Raw genomic sequence first — 20286 nt, 5'->3', positions numbered from 1 at the left:
TCTCTCTCTCTCTCCCTATATTTCTCTCTCTCTCTCCCTGTATTTCTCTCTCTCTCTCCCTGTATTTCTCTCTATTTCTCTCTCTCTCTCTCTCTCTCTCTCTCCCTATATTTCTCTCTCTCTCCCTGTATTCTCTCTCTCTCTCTCTCCCTGTATTTCTCTCTCTCTCTCCCTGTATTCTCTCTTCTCTCTCTCTCCCTGTATTTCTCTCACTCTCTCCCTGTATTTCTCTCTCTCTCTCTCTCCCTGTATTTCTCTCTCTCTCTCCCTGTATTTCTCTATATTTCTCTCTCTCTCTCCCTGTATTTCTCTCTCTCTCTCTCTCTCTCTCCCTATATTTCTCTCTCTCTCCCTGTATTTCTCTCTCTCTCTCTCTCCCTGTATTTCTCTCTCTCTCTCCCTGTATTTCTCTCTCTCTCTCCCTGTATTTCTCTCACTCTCTCCCTGTATTTCTCTCACTCTCTCCCTGTATTTCTCTCTCTCTCTCTCTCCCTGTATTCTCTCTATTTATTTCTCTCCCTCTCTCCCTGTATTTCTCTCTATTTATTTCTCTCTCTCTCTCCCTGTATTTCTCTCTATTTATTTCTCTCTCTCTCTCCCTGTATTTCTCTCTATTTATTTCTCTCTCTCTCTCCCTGTATTTCTCTCTATGTATTTCTCTCTCTCTCCCTGTATTTCTCTCTATTTATTTCTCTCTCTCTCTCCCTGTATTTCTCTCTATTTATTTCTCTCTCTCTCTCCCTGTATTTCTCTCTATTTATTTCTCTCTCTCTCTCCCTGTATTTCTCTCTATGTATTTCTCTCTCTCTCCCTGTATTTCTCTCTATTTATTTCTCTCCTCTCTCCCTGTATTTCTCTCTCTCTCTCCCTGTATTTCTCTCTATTTATTTCTCTCTCTCTCTCCCTGTATTTCTCTCTATTTATTTCTCTCTCTCTCTCCCTGTATTTCTCTCTATTTATTTCTCTCTCTCTCCCTGTATTTCTCTCTATGTATTTCTCTCTCTCTCCCTGTATTTCTCTCTATTTATTTCTCTCCCTCTCTCCCTGTATTTCTCTCTATTTCTCTCTCTCTCTCCCTGTATTTCTCTCTATTTCTCTCTCTCTCTCTCCCTGTATTTCTCTCTCTCTCTCCCTGTATTTCTCTCTATTTATTTCTCTCTCTCTCTCCCTGTATTTCTCTCTATTTATTTCTCTCTCTCTCTCCCTGTATTTCTCTCTATTATTTCTTTCTCTCTCTCCCTGTATTTCTCTCTATTTATTTCTTTCTCTCTCTCCCTGTATTTCTCTCTCTCTCTCCCTGTATTACTCTCTATTTCTCTCTCTCTCTCTCCCTGTATTTCTCTCTATTTCTCTCTCTCTCTCCCTGTATTTCTCTCTATTTCTCTCTCTCTCTCCCTGTATTTCTCTATATTTCTCTCTCTCTCTCCCTGTATTTCTCTCTCTCTCTCTCCCTGTATTTCTCTCTATTTATTTCTCTCTCTCTCTCCCTGTATTTCTCTCTATTTATTTCTCTCTCTCTCTCCCTGTATTTCTCTCTATGTATTTCTCTCTCTCTCCCTGTATTTCTCTCTATTTATTTCTCTCTCTCTCTCCCTGTATTTCTCTCTATTTATTTCTTTCTCTCTCTCCCTGTATTTCTCTCTATTTATTTCTTTCTCTCTCTCCCTGTATTTCTCTCTATTTCTCTCTCTCTCTCCCTGTATTTCTCTCTATTTCTCTCTCTCTCTCCCTGTATTTCTCTCTATTTCTCTCTCTCTCTCTCTCCCTGTATTTCTCTCTATTTCTCTCTCTCTCTCTCTCCCTGTATTTCTCTATATTTCTCTCTCTCTCTCCCTGTATTTCTCTATATTTCTCTCCCTCTCTCCCTGTATTTCTCTATATTTCTCTCCCTCTCTCCCTGTATTTCTCTATATTTCTCTCTCTCTCTCCCTGTATTTCTCTCTCTCTCTCCCTGTATTTCTCTATATTTCTCTCTCTCTCTCCCTGTATTTCTCTATATTTCTCTCTCTCTCTCCCTGTATTTCTCTATATTTCTCTCTCTCTCTCCCTGTATTTCTCTATATTTTTCTCTCTCTCTCTCCCTGTATTTCTCTCTCTCTCTCTCCCTGTATTTCTCTCTATTTCTCTCTCTCTCTCCCTGTATTTCTCTCTATTTCTCTCTCTCTCTCCCTGTATTTCTCTCTATTTCTCTCTCTCTCTCCCTGTATTTCTCTCTATTTCTCTCTCTCTCTCCCTGTATTTCTCTCTATTTCTCTCTCTCTCTCCTGTATTTCTCTCTATTTCTCTCTCTCTCTCCCTGTATTTCTCTCTATTTCTCTCTCTCTCTCCCTGTATTTCTCTCTATTTCTCTCTCTCTCTCCCTGTATTTCTCTCTATTTCTCTCTCTCTCTCCCTGTATTTCTCTCTATTTCTCTCTCTCTCTCCCTGTATTTCTCTCTATTTCTCTCTCTCTCTCCCTGTATTTCTCTCTATTTCTCTCTCTCTCTCCCTGTATTTCTCTCTATTTCTCTCTCTCTCTCCCTGTATTTCTCTCTATTTCTCTCTCTCTCTCCCTGTATTTCTCTCTATTTCTCTCTCTCTCTCTCCCTGTATTTCTCTCTATTTCTCTCTCTCTCTCCCTGTATTTCTCTCTATTTCTCTCTCTCTCTCCCTGTATTTCTCTCTATTTCTCTCTCTCTCTCCCTGTATTTCTCTATATTTCTCTCTCTCTCTCCCTGTATTTCTCTATATTTCTCTCTCTCTCTCCCTGTATTTCTCTATATTTCTCTCTCTCTCTCCCTGTATTTCTCTATATTTCTCTCTCTCTCTCCCTGTATTTCTCTATATTTCTCTCTCTCTCTCCCTGTATTTCTCTATATTTCTCTCTCTCTCTCCTGTATTTCTCTATATTTCTCTCTCTCTCTCCCTGTATTTCTCTATATTTCTCTCTCTCTCTCCCTGTATTTCTCTATATTTCTCTCTCTCTCTCCCTGTATTTCTCTATATTTCTCTCTCTCTCTCCCTGTATTTCTCTATATTTCTCTCTCTCTCTCCCTGTATTTCTCTATATTTCTCTCTCTCTCTCCATGTATTTCTCTATATTTCTCTCTCTCTCTCCCTGTATTTCTCTCTCTCTCCCTGTATTTCTCTCTCTCTCCCTGTATTTCTCTCTCTCTCTCCCTGTATTTCTCTATATTCCTCTCTCTCTCTCCCTGTATTTCTCTATATTTCTCTCTCTCTCTCCCTGTATTTCTCTATATTTCTCTCTCTCTCCCTGTATTTCTCTATATTTCTCTCTCTCTCTCCTGTATTTCTCTCTCTCTCCCTGTATTTCTCTCTCTCTCTCCCTGTATTTCTCTATATTCCTCTCTCTCTCCCTGTATTTCTCTATATTTCTCTCTCTCTCTCCCTGTATTTCTCTCTCTCTCCCTGTATTTCTCTCTCTCTCTCCCTGTATTTCTCTCTCTCTCCCTGTATTTCTCTCTCTCTCTCCCTGTATTTCTCTCTATTTCTCTCTCTCTCTCCCTGTATTTCTCTCTATTTCTCCCTGTATTTCTCTCTATTTCTCTCTCTCTCTCCCTGTATTTCTCTCTCTCTCCCTGTATTTCTCTCTCTTTCTCTCTCTCTCTCCCTGTATTTCTCTCTCTCTCTCTCCCTGTATTTCTCTCTCTCTCTCCCTGTATTTCTCTCTATTTCTCTCTCTCTCTCCCTGTATTTCTCTCTCTCTCCCTGTATTTCTCTCTATTTCTCCCTGTATTTCTCTCTATTTCTCTCTCTCTCTCCCTGTATTTCTCTCTCTCTCCCTGTATTTCTCTCTCTTTCTCTCTCTCTCTCCCTGTATTTCTCTCTCTCTCTCCCTGTATTTCTCTCTCTCTCTCCCTGTATTTCTCTCTATTTCTCTCTCTCTCTCCCTGTATTTCTCTCTCTCTCTCCCTGTATTTCTCTCTCTCTCCCTGTATTTCTCTCTCTTTCTCTCTCTCTCTCCCTGTATTTCTCTCTCTCTCTCCCTGTATTTCTCTCTCTCTCTCCCTGTATTTCTCTCTATTTCTCTCTCTCTCTCCCTGTATTTCTCTCTATTTCTCTCTCTCTCTCTCTCCTATATTTCTCTCTCTCTCTCCCTGTATTTCTCTCTATTTCTCTCTCTCTCTCTCTCCCTATATTTCTCTCTCTCTCTCCCTGTATTTCTCTCACTCTCTCCCTGTATTTCTCTCTATTTCTCTCTCTCTCTCTCTCTCTCTCCCTATATTTCTCTCTCTCTCTCCCTGTATTTCTCTCTCTCTCTCCCTGTATTTCTCTCTATTTCTCTCTCTCTCTCTCTCCCTATATTTCTCTCTCTCTCTCCCTGTATTTCTCTCTCTCTCTCCCTGTATTTCTCTCACTCTCTCCCTGTATTTCTCTCTATTTCTCTCTCTCTCTCCCTATATTTCTCTCTCTCTCTCCCTGTATTTCTCTCTCTCTCTCCCTGTATTTCTCTCACTCTCTCCCTGTATTTCTCTCTATTTCTCTCTCTCTCTCTCTCTCTCTCCCTATATTTCTCTCTCTCTCTCCCTGTATTTCTCTCTCTCTCTCCCTGTATTTCTCTCTATTTCTCTCTCTCTCTCTCCCTATATTTCTCTCTCTCTCTCCCTGTATTTCTCTCTCTCTCTCCCTGTATTTCTCTCACTCTCTCCCTGTATTTCTCTCTATTTCTCTCTCTCTCTCCCTATATTTCTCTCTCTCTCTCCCTGTATTTCTCTCTCTCTCTCCCCTGTATTTCTCTCACTCTCTCCCTGTATTTCTCTCTATTTCTCTCTCTCTCTCTCTCCCTATATTTCTCTCTCTCTCTCCCTGTATTTCTCTCTCTCTCTCTCTCCCTGTATTTCTCTCTATTTCTCTCTCTCTCTCTCTCTCTCCCTATATTTCTCTCTCTCTCTCCCTGTATTTCTCTCTCTCTCCTCTCTCCCTGTATTTCTCTCTCTCTCTCCCTGTATTTCTCTCTCTCTCTCCTGTATTTCTCTCACTCTCTCCTGTATTTCTCTCTCTCTCTCCCTGTATTTCTCTATATTTCTCTCTCTCTCTCCCTGTATTTCTCTCTCTCTCTCCCTGTATTTCTCTATATTTCTCTCTCTCTCTCCCTGTATTTCTCTCTATTTCTCTCTCTCTCTCCCTATATTTCTCTCTCTCTCCCTGTATTTCTCTCTCTCTCTCTCTCCCTGTATTTCTCTCTCTCTCTCCCTGTATTTCTCTCTCTCTCTCCCTGTATTTCTCTCACTCTCTCCCTGTATTTCTCTCACTCTCTCTCTCCCTGTATTTCTCTCTCTCTCTCTCTCCCTGTATTTCTCTCTCTCTCTCCCTGTATTTCTCTATATTTCTCTCACTCTCTCCCTGTATTACTCTCTATTTCTCTCTCTCTCTCCCTGTATTTCTCTCTATTTCTCTCTCTCTCTCCCTGTATTTCTCTCTCTCTCTCCCTGTATTTCTCTATATTTCTCTCACTCTCTCCCTGTATTTCTCTCTATTTCTCTCTCTCTCTCTCTCCCTGTATTTCTCTCTATTTCTCTCTCTCTCTCCCTGTATTTCTCTCTCTCTCTCCCTGTATTTCTCTATATTTCTCTCTCTCTCTCCCTGTATTTCTCTCTCTCTCTCCCTGTATTTCACTCTCTCTCTCCCTGTATTTCTCTCTATTTCTCTCTCTCTCTCTCCCTGTATTTCTCTCTATTTCTCTCTCTCTCTCTCCCTGTATTTCTCTCTATTTCTCTCTCTCTCTCTCCCTGTATTTCTCTCTATTTCTCTCTCTCTCTCTCCCTGTATTTCTCTCTATTTCTCTCTCTCTCTCTCCCTGTATTTCTCTCTATTTCTCTCTCTCTCTCTCCCTGTATTTCTCTCTATTTCTCTCTCTCTCTCTCCCTGTATTTCTCTCTATTTCTCTCTCTCTCTCCCTGTATTTCTCTCTATTTCTCTCTCTCTCTCCCTGTATTTCTCTCTATTTCTCTCTCTCTCTCCCTGTATTTCTCTCTATTTCTCTCTCTCTCTCTCCCTGTATTTCTCTCTATTTCTCTCTCTCTCTCCCTGTATTTCTCTCTATTTCTCTCTCTCTCTCTCCCTGTATTTCTCTCTATTTCTCTCTCTCTCTCCCTGTATTTCTCTCTATTTCTCTCTCTCTCTCTCCCTGTATTTCTCTCTATTTCTCTCTCTCTCTCCCTGTATTTCTCTCTATTTCTCTCTCTCTCTCTCCCTGTATTTCTCTCTATTTCTCTCTCTCTCTCCCTGTATTTCTCTCTATTTCTCTCTCTCTCTCTCTCTCCCTGTATTTCTCTCTATTTCTCTCTCTCTCTCTCCCTGTATTTCTCTCTATTTCTCTCTCTCTCTCTCCCTGTATTTCTCTCTCTTTCTCTCTCTCTCTCCCTGTATTTCACTCTCTCTCTCCCTGTATTTCTCTCTATTTCTCTCTCTCTCTCTCCCTGTATTTCTCTCTATTTCTCTCTCTCTCTCTCCCTGTATTTCTCTCTATTTCTCTCTCTCTCTCTCTCCCTGTATTTCTCTCTATTTCTCTCTCTCTCTCTCTCTGTATTTCTCTCTCTCTCTCTATTTTTAACATATCCCAGAATATCAGGCCCGTCCCCGCCTGCAGTAACCAGGGGTGACAGCCAATCAGGTGCAGAGGAAGGGTCAGAGGGCAGTTTGGTCACATCCTGCAAAATGGCGACTCTGTGGAGTGAGTGAGAGAATTTATAACATCATCTCTCATAATAATATAATATAGTAATATAATATAATAATCTGTAATTTATATAGAATAACAGATACCCGGGAGTGAGTTACAGACTGGAATCTAATCGAGGGGTTCGGGGTGTTTATATATAGAATAACAGATACCCGGGAGTGAGTTACAGACTGGAATCTAATCGAGGGGTTCAGGGTGTTTATATATAGAATAACAGATACCCGGGAGTGAGTTACAGACTGGAATCTAATCGAGGGGTTCAGGGGGTTTATATATAGAATAACAGATACCAGGGAGTGAGTTACAGACTGGAATCTAATCGAGGGGTTCGGGGGGTTTATATATAGAATAACAGATACCAGGGAGTGAGTTACAGACTGGAATCTAATCGAGGTGTTCGGGGGGTTTATATATAGAATAACAGATACCCGGGAGTGAGTTACAGACTGGAATCTAATCGAGGTGTTCGGGGGGTTTATATATAGAATAACAGATACCAGGGAGTGAGTTACAGACAGGAATCTAATCGAGGGGTTCGGGGGGTTTATATATAGAATAACAGATACCCGGGAGTGAGTTACAGACTGGAATCTAATCGAGGGGTTCGGGGTGTTTATATATAGAATAACAGATACCCGGGAGTGAGTTACAGACTGGAATCTAATCGAGGGGTTCAGGGTGTTTATATATAGAATAACAGATACCCGGGAGTGAGTTACAGACTGGAATCTAATCGAGGGGTTCGGGGGGTTTATATATAGAATAACAGATACCAGGGAGTGAGTTACAGACAGGAATCTAATCGAGGGGTTCGGGGGGTTTATATATAGAATAACAGATACCAGGGAGTGAGTTACAGACAGGAATCTAATCGAGGGGTTCGGGGGGTTTATATATAGAATAACAGATACCCGGGAGTGAGTTACAGACTGGAATCTAATCGAGGGGTTCGGGGTGTTTATATATAGAATAACAGATACCCGGGAGTGAGTTACAGACTGGAATCTAATCGAGGGGTTCAGGGTGTTTATATATAGAATAACAGATACCCGGGAGTGAGTTACAGACTGGAATCTAATCGAGGGGTTCGGGGGGTTTATATATAGAATAACAGATACCCGGGAGTGAGTTACAGACTGGAATCTAATCGAGGGGTTCAGGGTGTTTATATATAGAATAACAGATACCCGGGAGTGAGTTACAGACTGGAATCTAATCGAGGGGTTCAGGGTGTTTATATATAGAATAACAGATACCCGGGAGTGAGTTACAGACTGGAATCTAATCGAGGGGTTCGGGGGGTTTATATATAGAATAACAGATACCCGGGAGTGAGTTACAGACTGGAATCTAATCGAGGGGTTCAGGGTGTTTATATATAGAATAACAGATACCCGGGAGTGAGTTACAGACTGGAATCTAATCGAGGTGTTCGGGGGGTTTATATATAGAATAACAGATACCCGGGAGTGAGTTACAGACTGGAATCTAATCGAGGGGTTCAGGGTGTTTATATATAGAATAACAGATACCCGGGAGTGAGTTACAGACTGGAATCTAATCGAGGGGTTCGGGGGGTTTATATATAGAATAACAGATACCCGGGAGTGAGTTACAGACTGGAATCTAATCGAGGGGTTCGGGGGGTTTATATATAGAATAACAGATACCAGGGAGTGAGTTACAGACAGGAATCTAATCGAGGGGTTCGGGGGGTTTATATATAGAATAACAGATACCAGGGAGTGAGTTACAGACAGGAATCTAATCGAGGGGTTCGGGGGGTTTATATATAGAATAACAGATACCCGGGAGTGAGTTACAGACTGGAATCTAATCGAGGGGTTCGGGGGGTTTATATATAGAATAACAGATACCAGGGAGTGAGTTACAGACAGGAATCTAATCGAGGGGTTCGGGGGGTTTATATATAGAATAACAGATACCAGGGAGTGAGTTACAGACAGGAATCTAATCGAGGGGTTCGGGGGGTTTATATATAGAATAACAGATACCCGGGAGTGAGTTACAGACTGGAATCTAATCGAGGGGTTCGGGGGGTTTATATATAGAATAACAGATACCAGGGAGTGAGTTACAGACAGGAATCTAATCGAGGGGTTCGGGGGGTTTATATATAGAATAACAGATACCCGGGAGTGAGTTACAGACTGGAATCTAATCGAGGGGTTCGGGGGGTTTATATATAGAATAACAGATACCCGGGAGTGAGTTACAGACTGGAATCTAATCGAGGGGTTCGGGGGGTTTATATATAGAATAACAGATACCTGGGAGTGAGTTACAGACTGGAATCTAATCGAGGGGTTCGGGGGGTTTATATATAGAATAACAGATACCCGGGAGTGAGTTACAGACTGGAATCAAATCGAGGGGTTCGTGGTGTTTATATATAGAATAACAGATACCCGGGAGTGAGTTACAGACTGGAATCTAATCGAGGGGTTCGGGGTGTTTATATATAGAATAACAGATACCCGGGAGTGAGTTACAGACTGGAATCTAATCGAGGGGTTCGGGGTGTTTATATATAGAATAACAGATACCCGGGAGTGAGTTACAGACTGGAATCTAATCGAGGGGTTCAGGGGGTTTATATATAGAATAACAGATACCCGGGAGTGAGTTACAGACTGGAATCTAATCGAGGGGTTCAGGGGGTTTATATATAGAATAACAGATACCCGGGAGTGAGTTACAGACTGGAATCTAATCGAGGAGTTCGGGGTGTTTATATATAGAATAACAGCTACCTGGGAGTGAGTTACAGACTGGAATCTAATCGAGGGGTTCAGGGGGTTTATATATAGAATAACAGATACCCGGGAGTGAGTTACAGACTGGAATCTAATCGAGGGGTTCGGGGTGTTTATATATACAATAACAGATACCCGGGAGTGAGTTACAGACTGCAATCTAATCGAGGGGTTCGGGGGGTTTATATATAGAATAACAGATACCCGGGAGTGAGTTACAGACTGGAATCTAATCGAGGGGTTCGGGGGGGTTTATATATAGAATAACAGATACCTGGGAGTGAGTTACAGACTGGAATCTAATCGAGGGGTTCAGGGGTGTTTATATATAGAATAACAGATACCTGGGAGTGAGTTACAGACTGGAATCTAATCGAGGGGTTCAGGGGTGTTTATATATAGAATAACAGATACCCGGGAGTGAGTTACAGACTGGAATCTAATCGAGGGGTTCGGGGGGTTTATATATAGAATAACAGATACCTGGGAGTGAGTTACAGACTGGAATCTAATCGAGGGGTTCGGGAGGTTTATATATAGAATAACAGATACCTGGGAGTGAGTTACAGACTGGAATCTAATCGAGGGGTTCAGGGGTGTTTATATATAGAATAACAGATACCCGGGAGTGAGTTACAGACTGGAATCTAATCGAGGGGTTCGGGGGGTTTATATATAGAATAACAGATACCCGGGAGTGAGTTACAGACTGGAATCTAATCGAGGGGTTCGGGGGGGGTTTATATATAGAATAACAGATACCCGGGAGTGAGTTACAGACTGGAATCTAATCGAGGGGTTCAGGGGGTTTATATATAGAATTACAGATACCCGGGAGTGAGTTACAGACTGGAATCTAATCGAGAGGTTCGGGGTGTTTATATATAGAATAACAGATACCCGGGAGTGAGTTACAGACTGGAATCTAATCGAGGGGTTCAGGGGGGTTTATATATAGAATAACAGATACCCGGGAGTGAGTTACAGACTGGAATCTAATCGAGGGGTTCGGGGGGTTTATATATAGAATAACAGATACCCGGGAGTGAGTTACAGACTGGAATCTAATTGAGGGCTTCGGGGTGTTTATATATAGAATAACAGATACCCGGGAGTGAGTTACAGACTGGAATCTAATCGAGGGGTTCGGGGGGTTTATATATAGAATAACAGATACCCGGGAGTGAGTTACAGACTGGAATCTAATCGAGGGGTTCGGGGGGGGTTTATATATAGAATAACAGATACCCGGGAGTGAGTTACAGACTGGAATCTAATCGAGGGGTTCAGGGGGTTTATATATAGAATAACAGATACCCGGGAGTGAGTTACAGACTGGAATCTAATCGAGAGGTTCGGGGTGTTTATATATAGAATAACAGATACCCGGGAGTGAGTTACAGACTGGAATCTAATCGAGGGGTTCAGGGGGGTTTATATATAGAATAACAGATACCCGGGAGTGAGTTACAGACTGGAATCTAATCGAGGGGTTCGGGGTGGGTTTATATATAGAATAACAGATACCCGGGAGTGAGTTACAGACTGGAATCTAATCGAGGGGTTCAGGGGGTTTATATATAGAATAACAGATACCCGGGAGTGAGTTACAGACTGGAATCTAATCGAGAGGTTCGGGGTGTTTATATATAGAATAACAGATACCCGGGAGTGAGTTACAGACTGGAATCTAATCGAGGGGTTCGGTGTGTTTATATATAGAATAACAGATACCCGGGAGTGAGTTACAGACTGGAATCTAATCGAGGGGTTCGGGAGGTTTATATATAGAATAACAGATACCCGGGAGTGAGTTACAGACTGGAATCTAATCGAGGGGTTCGGGGGGGTTTATATATAGAATAACAGATACCCGGGAGTGAGTTACAGACTGGAATCTAATCGAGGAGTTCGGGGGTGTTTATATATAGAATAACAGATACCCGGGAGTGAGTTACAGACTGGAATCTAATCGAGGGGTTTGGTGGGTTTATATATAGAATAACAGATACCCGGGAGTGAGTTACAGACTGGAATCTAATCGAGGGGTTCGGGGGGTTTATATATAGAATAACAGATACCCGGGCGTGAGTTACAGACTGGAATCTAATCGAGGGGTTCGGGGGGGTTTATATATAGAATAACAGATACCCGGGAGTGAGTTACAGACTGGAATCTAATCGAGGGGTTCGGGGTGTTTATATATAGAATAACAGATACCCGGGAGTGCGTTACAGACTGGAATCTAATCGAGGGGTTCAGGGTGTTTATATATAGAATAACAGATACCTGGGAGTGAGTTACAGACTGGAATCTAATCGAGGGGTTCGGGGGGTTTATATATAGAACAACAGATACCCGGGAGTGAGTTACAGACTGGAATCTAATCGAGGGGTTCAGGGAGTTTATATATAGAATAACAGATACCCGGGAGTGAGTTACAGACTGGAATCTAATCGAGGGGTTCGGTGTGTTTATATATAGAATAACAGATACCCGGGAGTGAGTTACAGACTGGAATCTAATCGAGGGGTTCGGGGGGTTTATATATAGAATAACAGATACCCGGGAGTGAGTTACAGACTGGAATCTAATCGAGGGGTTCGGGGGGTTTATATATAGAATAACAGATCCCCGGGAGTGGGTTACAGACTGGAATCTAATCGAGGGGTTCGGGGGTGTTTATATATAGAATAACAGATACCCGGGAGTGAGTTACAGACTGGAATCTAATCGAGGGGTTCGGGGGGGTTTATATATAGAATAACAGATACCCGGGAGTGAGTTACAGACTGGAATCGAATCAAGGGGTTCGGGGTGTTTATATACAGAATAACAGATACCTGGGAGTGAGTTACAGACTGGAATCTAATCAAGGGGTTCGGGGGTGTTTATATATAGAATAACAGATACCCGGGAGTGAGTTACAGACTGGAATCTAATCGAGGGGTTCGGGGTGTTTACATATAGAATAACAGATACCCGGGAGTGAGTTACAGACTGGAATCTAATCGAGGGGTTCGGGGTGTTTATATAAAGAATAACAGATACCCGGGGGTGAGTTACAGACTGGAATCTAATCGAGGGGTTCGGGGTTTATATATAGAATAACAGATACCCGGGAGTGAGTTACAGACTGGAATCGAATCGAGGGGTTCGGGGTGTTTATATATAGAATAACAGATACCCGGGAGTGAGTTACAGACTGGAATCTAATCGAGGGGTTCGGGGTTTATATATAGAATAACAGATACCCGGGAGTGAGTTACAGACAGGAATCTAATCGACGGGTTTGGGTGGTTTATATATAGAATAACAGATACCCGGGAGTGAGTTACAGACTGGAATCTAATCGAGAGGTTCAGGAGGTTTATATATAGAATAACAGATACCCGGGAGTGAGTTACAGACTGGAATCTAATCGAGGAGTTCGGGGGGTTTATATATAGAATAACAGATACCCGGGAGTGAGTTACAGACAGGAATCTAATCGAGGGGTTCGGGGTGTTTATATATAGAATAACAGATACCCGGGAGTGGGTTACAGACTGGAATCTAATCGAGAGGTTCAGGAGGTTTATATATAGAATAACAGATACCCGGGAGTGAGTTACAGACTGGAATCTAATCGAGGAGTTCGGGGGGTTTATATATAGAATAACAGATACCCGGGAGTGGGTTACAGACTGGAATCTAATCGAGAGGTTCAGGAGGTTTATATATAGAATAACAGATACCCGGGAGTGAGTTACAGACTGGAATCTAATCGAGGGGTTCGGGAGGTTTATATATAGAATAACAGATACCCGGGAGTGAGTTACAGACTGGAATCTAATCGAGGAGTTCGGGGAGGTTTATATATAGAATAACAGATACCCGGGAGTGAGTTACAGACTGGAATCTAATCGAGGGGTTCGGGGGTGTTTATATATAGAATAACAGATACCCGGGAGTGAGTTACAGACTGGAATCTAATCGAGGGGTTCGGGGGGTTTATATATAGAATAACAGATACCCGGGAGTGAGTTACAGACTGGAATCTAATCGAGGGGTTCGGGGGTGTTTATATATAGAATAACAGATACCCGGGAGTGAGTTACAGACTGGAATCTAATCGAGGGGTTCGGGGGGTTTATATATAGAATAACAGATACCCGGGAGTGAGTTACAGACTGGAATCTAATCGAGGGGTTCGGGGGTGTTTATATATAGAATAACAGATACCCGGGAGTGAGTTACAGACTGGAATCTAATCGAGGGGTTCGGGGTGTTTATATATAGAATAACAGATACCCGGGAGTGAGTTACAGACTGGAATCTAATCGAGGGGTTCGGGGGTGTTTATATTTCGAATAACAGATACCTGGGAGTGAGTTACAGACTGGAATCTAATCGAGGGGTTCGGGGGGGGTTTATATATAGAATAACAGATACCCGGGAGTGAGTTACAGACTGGAATCTAATCGAGGGGTTCGGGGGGTTTATACACAGAATAACAGATACCCGGGAGGGAGTTGCAGACTGGAATAAAATCGAGGGGTTCGGAGCGGGTTTATATATAGAATAACAGATACCCGGGAGTGAGTTACAGACTGGAATCTAATCGAGGGGTTCAGGGGGTTTATATATAGAATAACAGATACCCGGGGGTGAGTTACAGACTGGAATCTAATCGAGGGGTTCGGGGTGTTTATATATAGAATAACAGATACCCGGGAGTGAGTTACAGACTGGAATCTAATCGAGGGGTTCGGGGGGGGTTTATATATAGAATAACAGATACCCAGGAGTGAGTTACAGACTAGAATCTAACTGAGGGGTTCGGGGTGTTTATATATAGAATAACAGATACCCGGGAGTGAGTTACAGACTGGAATCTAATCGAGGGGTTCGGGGGGGTTTATATATAGAATAACAGATACCCGGGAGTGAGTTACAGACTGGAATCTAATCGAGAGGTTCAGGAGGTTTATATATAGAATAACAGATACCCGGGAGTGAGTTACAGACTGGAATCTAATCGAGGGGTTCGGGAGGTTTATATATAGAATAACAGATACCCGGGAGTGAGTTACAGACTGGAATCTAATCGAGGAGTTCGGGGAGGTTTATATATAGAATAACAGATACCCGGGAGTGAGTTACAGACTGGAATCTAATCGAGGGGTTCGGGGGTGTTTATATATAGAATAACAGATACCCGGGAGTGAGTTACAGACTGGAATCTAATCGAGGGGTTCGGGGGGTTTATATATAGAATAACAGATACCCGGGAGTGAGTTACAGACTGGAATCTAATCGAGGGGTTCGGGGGTGTTTATATATAGAATAACAGATACCCGGGAGTGAGTTACAGACTGGAATCTAATCGAGGGGTTCGGGGGGTTTATATATAGAATAACAGATACCCGGGAGTGAGTTACAGACTGGAATCTAATCGAGGGGTTCGGGGGTGTTTATATATAGAATAACAGATACCCGGGAGTGAGTTACAGACTGGAATCTAATCGAGGGGTTCGGGGTGTTTATATATAGAATAACAGATACCCGGGAGTGAGTTACAGACTGGAATCTAATCGAGGGGTTCGGGGGTGTTTATATTTCGAATAACAGATACCTGGGAGTGAGTTACAGACTGGAATCTAATCGAGGGGTTCGGGGGGGGTTTATATATAGAATAACAGATACCCGGGAGTGAGTTACAGACTGGAATCTAATCGAGGGGTTCGGGGGGTTTATACACAGAATAACAGATACCCGGGAGGGAGTTGCAGACTGGAATAAAATCGAGGGGTTCGGAGCGGGTTTATATATAGAATAACAGATACCCGGGAGTGAGTTACAGACTGGAATCTAATCGAGGGGTTCAGGGGGTTTATATATAGAATAACAGATACCCGGGGGTGAGTTACAGACTGGAATCTAATCGAGGGGTTCGGGGTGTTTATATATAGAATAACAGATACCCGGGAGTGAGTTACAGACTGGAATCTAATCGAGGGGTTCGGGGGGGGTTTATATATAGAATAACAGATACCCAGGAGTGAGTTACAGACTAGAATCTAACTGAGGGGTTCGGGGTGTTTATATATAGAATAACAGATACCCGGGAGTGAGTTACAGACTGGAATCTAATCGAGGGGTTCGGTGGGGGTTTATATATAGAATAACAGATACCCGGGAGTGAGTTACAGACTGGAATCTAATCGAGAGGTTCGGGGTGTTTATATATAGAATAACAGATACCCGGGAGTGAGTTACAGACTAGAATCTAATCGAGGGGTTCGGGGGGGTTTATATATAGAATAACAGATACCCGGGAGTGAGTTACAGACTGGAATCGAATCGAGGGGTTCGGGGTGTTTATATATAGAATAACAGATACCCGGGAGTGAGTTACAGACTGGAATCTAATCGAGGGGTTCGGGTGGTTTATATATAGAATAACAGATACCCGGGAGTGAGTTACAGACTGGAATCTAATCGAGGGGTTCGGGGGGTTTATATATAGAATAACAGATACCCGGGAGTGAGTTACAGACTGGAATCTAATCGAGGGGTTCGGGGGTGTTTATATATAGAATAACAGATACCCGGGAGTGAGTTACAGACTGGAATCTAATCGAGGGATTCGGGGTGTTTATATATAGAATAACAGATACCCGGGAGTGAGTTACAGACTGGAATCTAATCGAGGGGTTCGGGGTGTTTATATATAGAATAACAGATACCCGGGAGTGAGTTACAGACTGGAATCTAATCGAGGGGTTCGGGGTGTTTATATATAGAATAACAGATACCCAGGAGTGAGTTACAGACTGGAATCTAATCGAGGGGTTCGGGGTGTTTATATATAGAATAACAGATACCCGGGAGTGAGTTACAGACTGGAATCTAATCGAGGGGTTCGGGGGATTTATATATAGAATAACAGATATCCGGGAGTGAGTTACAGACTGGAATCTAATCGAGGGGTTCGGGGGGTTTATATATAGAATAACAGATACCCGGGAGTGAGTTACAGACTGGAATCTAATCGAGGGGTTCGGGGTGTTTATATATAGAATAACAGATACCCGGGAGTGAGTTACAGACTGGAATCTAATCGAGGGGTTCGGGGGATTTATATATAGAATAACAGATATCCGGGAGTGAGTTACAGACTGGAATCTAATCGAGGGGTTCGGGGTGTTTATATATAGAATAACAGATACCCGGGAGTGAGTTACAGACTGGAATCTAATCGAGGGGTTCGGGGGGTTTATATATAGAATAACAGATACCCGGGAGTGAGTTACAGACAGGAATCTAATCGAGGGATTCAGGGGGTTTATATATAGAATAACAGATACCCGGGAGTGAGTTACAGACTGGAATCTAATCGAGGGGTTCGTGGTGTTTATATATAGAATAACAGATACCCGGGAGTGAGTTACAGACTGGAATCTAATCGAGGGGTTCGGGGTGTTTATATATAGAATAACAGATACCCGGGAGTGAGTTACAGACTGGAATCTAATCGAGGGGTTCGGGGGGTTTATATATAGAATAACAGATACCCGGGAGTGAGTTACAGACAGGAATCTAATCGAGGGATTCAGGGGGTTTATATATAGAATAACAGATACCCGGGAGTGAGTTACAGACAGGAATCTAATCGAGGGATTCAGGGGGTTTATATATAGAATAAAAGATACCCGGGAGTGAGTTACAGACTGGAATCTAATCGAGGGGTTCGGGGGGTTTATATATAGAATAACAGATACCCGGGAGTGAGTTACAGACTGGAATCTAATCGAGGGGTTCGGGGGGTTTATATATAGAATAACAGATACCCGGGAGTGAGTTACAGACAGGAATCTAATCGAGGGATTCAGGGGGTTTATATATAGAATAACAGATACCCGGGAGTGAGTTACAGACTGGAATCTAATCGAGGGGTTCGGGGTGTTTATATATAGAATAACAGATACCCGGGAGTGAGTTACAGACTGGAATCTAATCGAGGGGTTCGGGGGGGTTTATATATAGAATAACAGATACCCGGGAGTGACTTACAGACTGGAATCTAATCGAGGGGTTCGGGGTGTTTATATATAGAATAACAGATACCCGGGAGTGAGTTACAGACTGGAATCTAATCGAGGGGTTCGGGGGGTTTATATATAGAATAACAGATACCCGGGAGTGAGTTACAGACAGGAATCTAATCGAGAGGTTCGGGTGGTTTATATATAGAATAACAGATACCCGGGAGTGACCTACAGACTGGAATCTAATCGAGGGGTTCGGGGGGTTTATATATAGAATAACAGATACCCGGGAGTGAGTTACAGACTGGAATCTAATCGAGGGGTTCGGGGTGTTTATATATAGAATAACAGATACCCGGGAGTGAGTTACAGACTGGAATCTAATCGAGGGGTTCGGGGGGTTTATATATAGAATAACAGATACCCGGGAGTGAGTTACAGACTGGAATCTAATCGAGGGGTTCGGGGTGTTTATATATAGAATAACAGATACCCGGGAGTGAGTTACAGACTGGAATCTAATCGAGGGATTCAGGGGGTTTATATATAGAATAACAGGTACCCGGGAGTGAGCTACAGACTGGAATCTAATCGAGGGGTTCGGGGGGTTTATATATAGAATAACAGATACCCGGGAGTGAGTTACAGACTGGAATCTAATCGAGGGGTTCGGGGGGGTTTATATATAGAATAACAGATACCCGGGAGTGAGTTACAGACTGGAATCTAATCGAGGGGTTCGGGGGGTTTATATATAGAATAACAGATACCCGGGAGTGAGTTACAGACAGGAATCTAATCGAGGGATTCAGGGGGTTTATATATAGAATAACAGATACCCGGGAGTGAGTTACAGACTGGAATCTAATCGAGGGGTTCGTGGTGTTTATATATAGAATAACAGATACCCGGGAGTGAGTTACAGACTGGAATCTAATCGAGGGGTTCGGGGTGTTTATATATAGAATAACAGATACCCGGGAGTGAGTTACAGACTGGAATCTAATCGAGGGGTTCGGGGGGTTTATATATAGAATAACAGATACCCGGGAGTGAGTTACAGACAGGAATCTAATCGAGGGATTCAGGGGGTTTATATATAGAATAACAGATACCCGGGAGTGAGTTACAGACAGGAATCTAATCGAGGGATTCAGGGGGTTTATATATAGAATAAAAGATACCCGGGAGTGAGTTACAGACTGGAATCTAATCGAGGGGTTCGGGGGGTTTATATATAGAATAACAGATACCCGGGAGTGAGTTACAGACTGGAATCTAATCGAGGGGTTCGGGGGGTTTATATATAGAATAACAGATACCCGGGAGTGAGTTACAGACAGGAATCTAATCGAGGGATTCAGGGGGTTTATATATAGAATAACAGATACCCGGGAGTGAGTTACAGACTGGAATCTAATCGAGGGGTTCGGGGTGTTTATATATAGAATAACAGATACCCGGGAGTGAGTTACAGACTGGAATCTAATCGAGGGGTTCGGGGGGGTTTATATATAGAATAACAGATACCCGGGAGTGACTTACAGACTGGAATCTAATCGAGGGGTTCGGGGTGTTTATATATAGAATAACAGATACCCGGGAGTGAGTTACAGACTGGAATCTAATCGAGGGGTTCGGGGGGTTTATATATAGAATAACAGATACCCGGGAGTGAGTTACAGACAGGAATCTAATCGAGAGGTTCGGGTGGTTTATATATAGAATAACAGATACCCGGGAGTGACCTACAGACTGGAATCTAATCGAGGGGTTCGGGGGGTTTATATATAGAATAACAGATACCCGGGAGTGAGTTACAGACTGGAATCTAATCGAGGGGTTCGGGGTGTTTATATATAGAATAACAGATACCCGGGAGTGAGTTACAGACTGGAATCTAATCGAGGGGTTCGGGGGGTTTATATATAGAATAACAGATACCCGGGAGTGAGTTACAGACTGGAATCTAATCGAGGGGTTCGGGGTGTTTATATATAGAATAACAGATACCCGGGAGTGAGTTACAGACTGGAATCTAATCGAGGGATTCAGGGGGTTTATATATAGAATAACAGGTACCCGGGAGTGAGCTACAGACTGGAATCTAATCGAGGGGTTCGGGGGGTTTATATATAGAATAACAGATACCCGGGAGTGAGTTACAGACTGGAATCTAATCGAGGGGTTCGGGGGGGTTTATATATAGAATAACAGATACCCGGGAGTGAGTTACAGACTGGAATCTAATCGAGGGGTTCGGGGGTTTATATATAGAATAACAGATACCCGGGAGTGAGTTACAGACTGGAATCTAATCGAGGGGTTCGGGGTGTTTATATATAGAATAACAGATACCCGGGAGTGAGTTACAGACTGGAATCTAATCGAGGGGTTCGGGGGGTTTATATATAGAATAACAGATACCCGGGAGTGAGTTACAGACTGGAATCTAATCGAGGGGTTCGGGGGTTTATATATAGAATAACAGATACCCGGGAGTGAGTTACAGACAGGAATCTAATCGAGGGATTCAGGGGGTTTATATATAGAATAACAGGTACCCGGGAGTGAGTTACAGACTGGAATCTAATCGAGGGGTTCGGGGGTTTATATATAGAATAACAGATACCCGGGAGTGAGTTACAGACTGGAATCTAATCGAGGGGTTCGGGGGTGTTTATATATAGAATAACAGATACCCGGGAGTGAGCTACAGACTGGAATCTAATCGAGGGTTTCGGGGGGTTTATATATAGAATAACAGATACCCGGGAGTGAGTTACAGACTGGA

General features: G+C 42.9%; 2 protein-coding genes across 16 annotated transcripts in view; one reads left to right on the top strand and one right to left on the bottom strand.

Moving 5' to 3' along the window:
* The window catches only part of gtdc1 (glycosyltransferase-like domain containing 1), an 872535-nt gene that overhangs the window by 456449 nt on the left and 395800 nt on the right, over window positions 1-20286 (bottom strand). The gene's annotated exons all lie outside the window — the stretch shown is intronic.
* The window catches only part of LOC137371924 (NADH dehydrogenase [ubiquinone] 1 alpha subcomplex subunit 3-like), a 61518-nt gene continuing 47841 nt past the window's right edge, over window positions 6610-20286 (top strand). The window contains exon 1 of the mRNA XM_068035001.1: window positions 6610-6673. Coding sequence (XP_067891102.1) covers window positions 6658-6673 — 16 coding nt within the window. The 5' untranslated portion in view covers window positions 6610-6657. The remainder of the gene's footprint in view (window positions 6674-20286) is intronic.

The sequence above is a fragment of the Heterodontus francisci genome, chromosome 7 (assembly GCF_036365525.1).
Source record: "Heterodontus francisci isolate sHetFra1 chromosome 7, sHetFra1.hap1, whole genome shotgun sequence".
NCBI lineage: Eukaryota > Metazoa > Chordata > Chondrichthyes > Heterodontiformes > Heterodontidae > Heterodontus > Heterodontus francisci.
The sequence above is the reverse complement of the archived record's forward strand: the minus strand, read 5'-3'. Positions and strand labels throughout refer to the sequence as shown.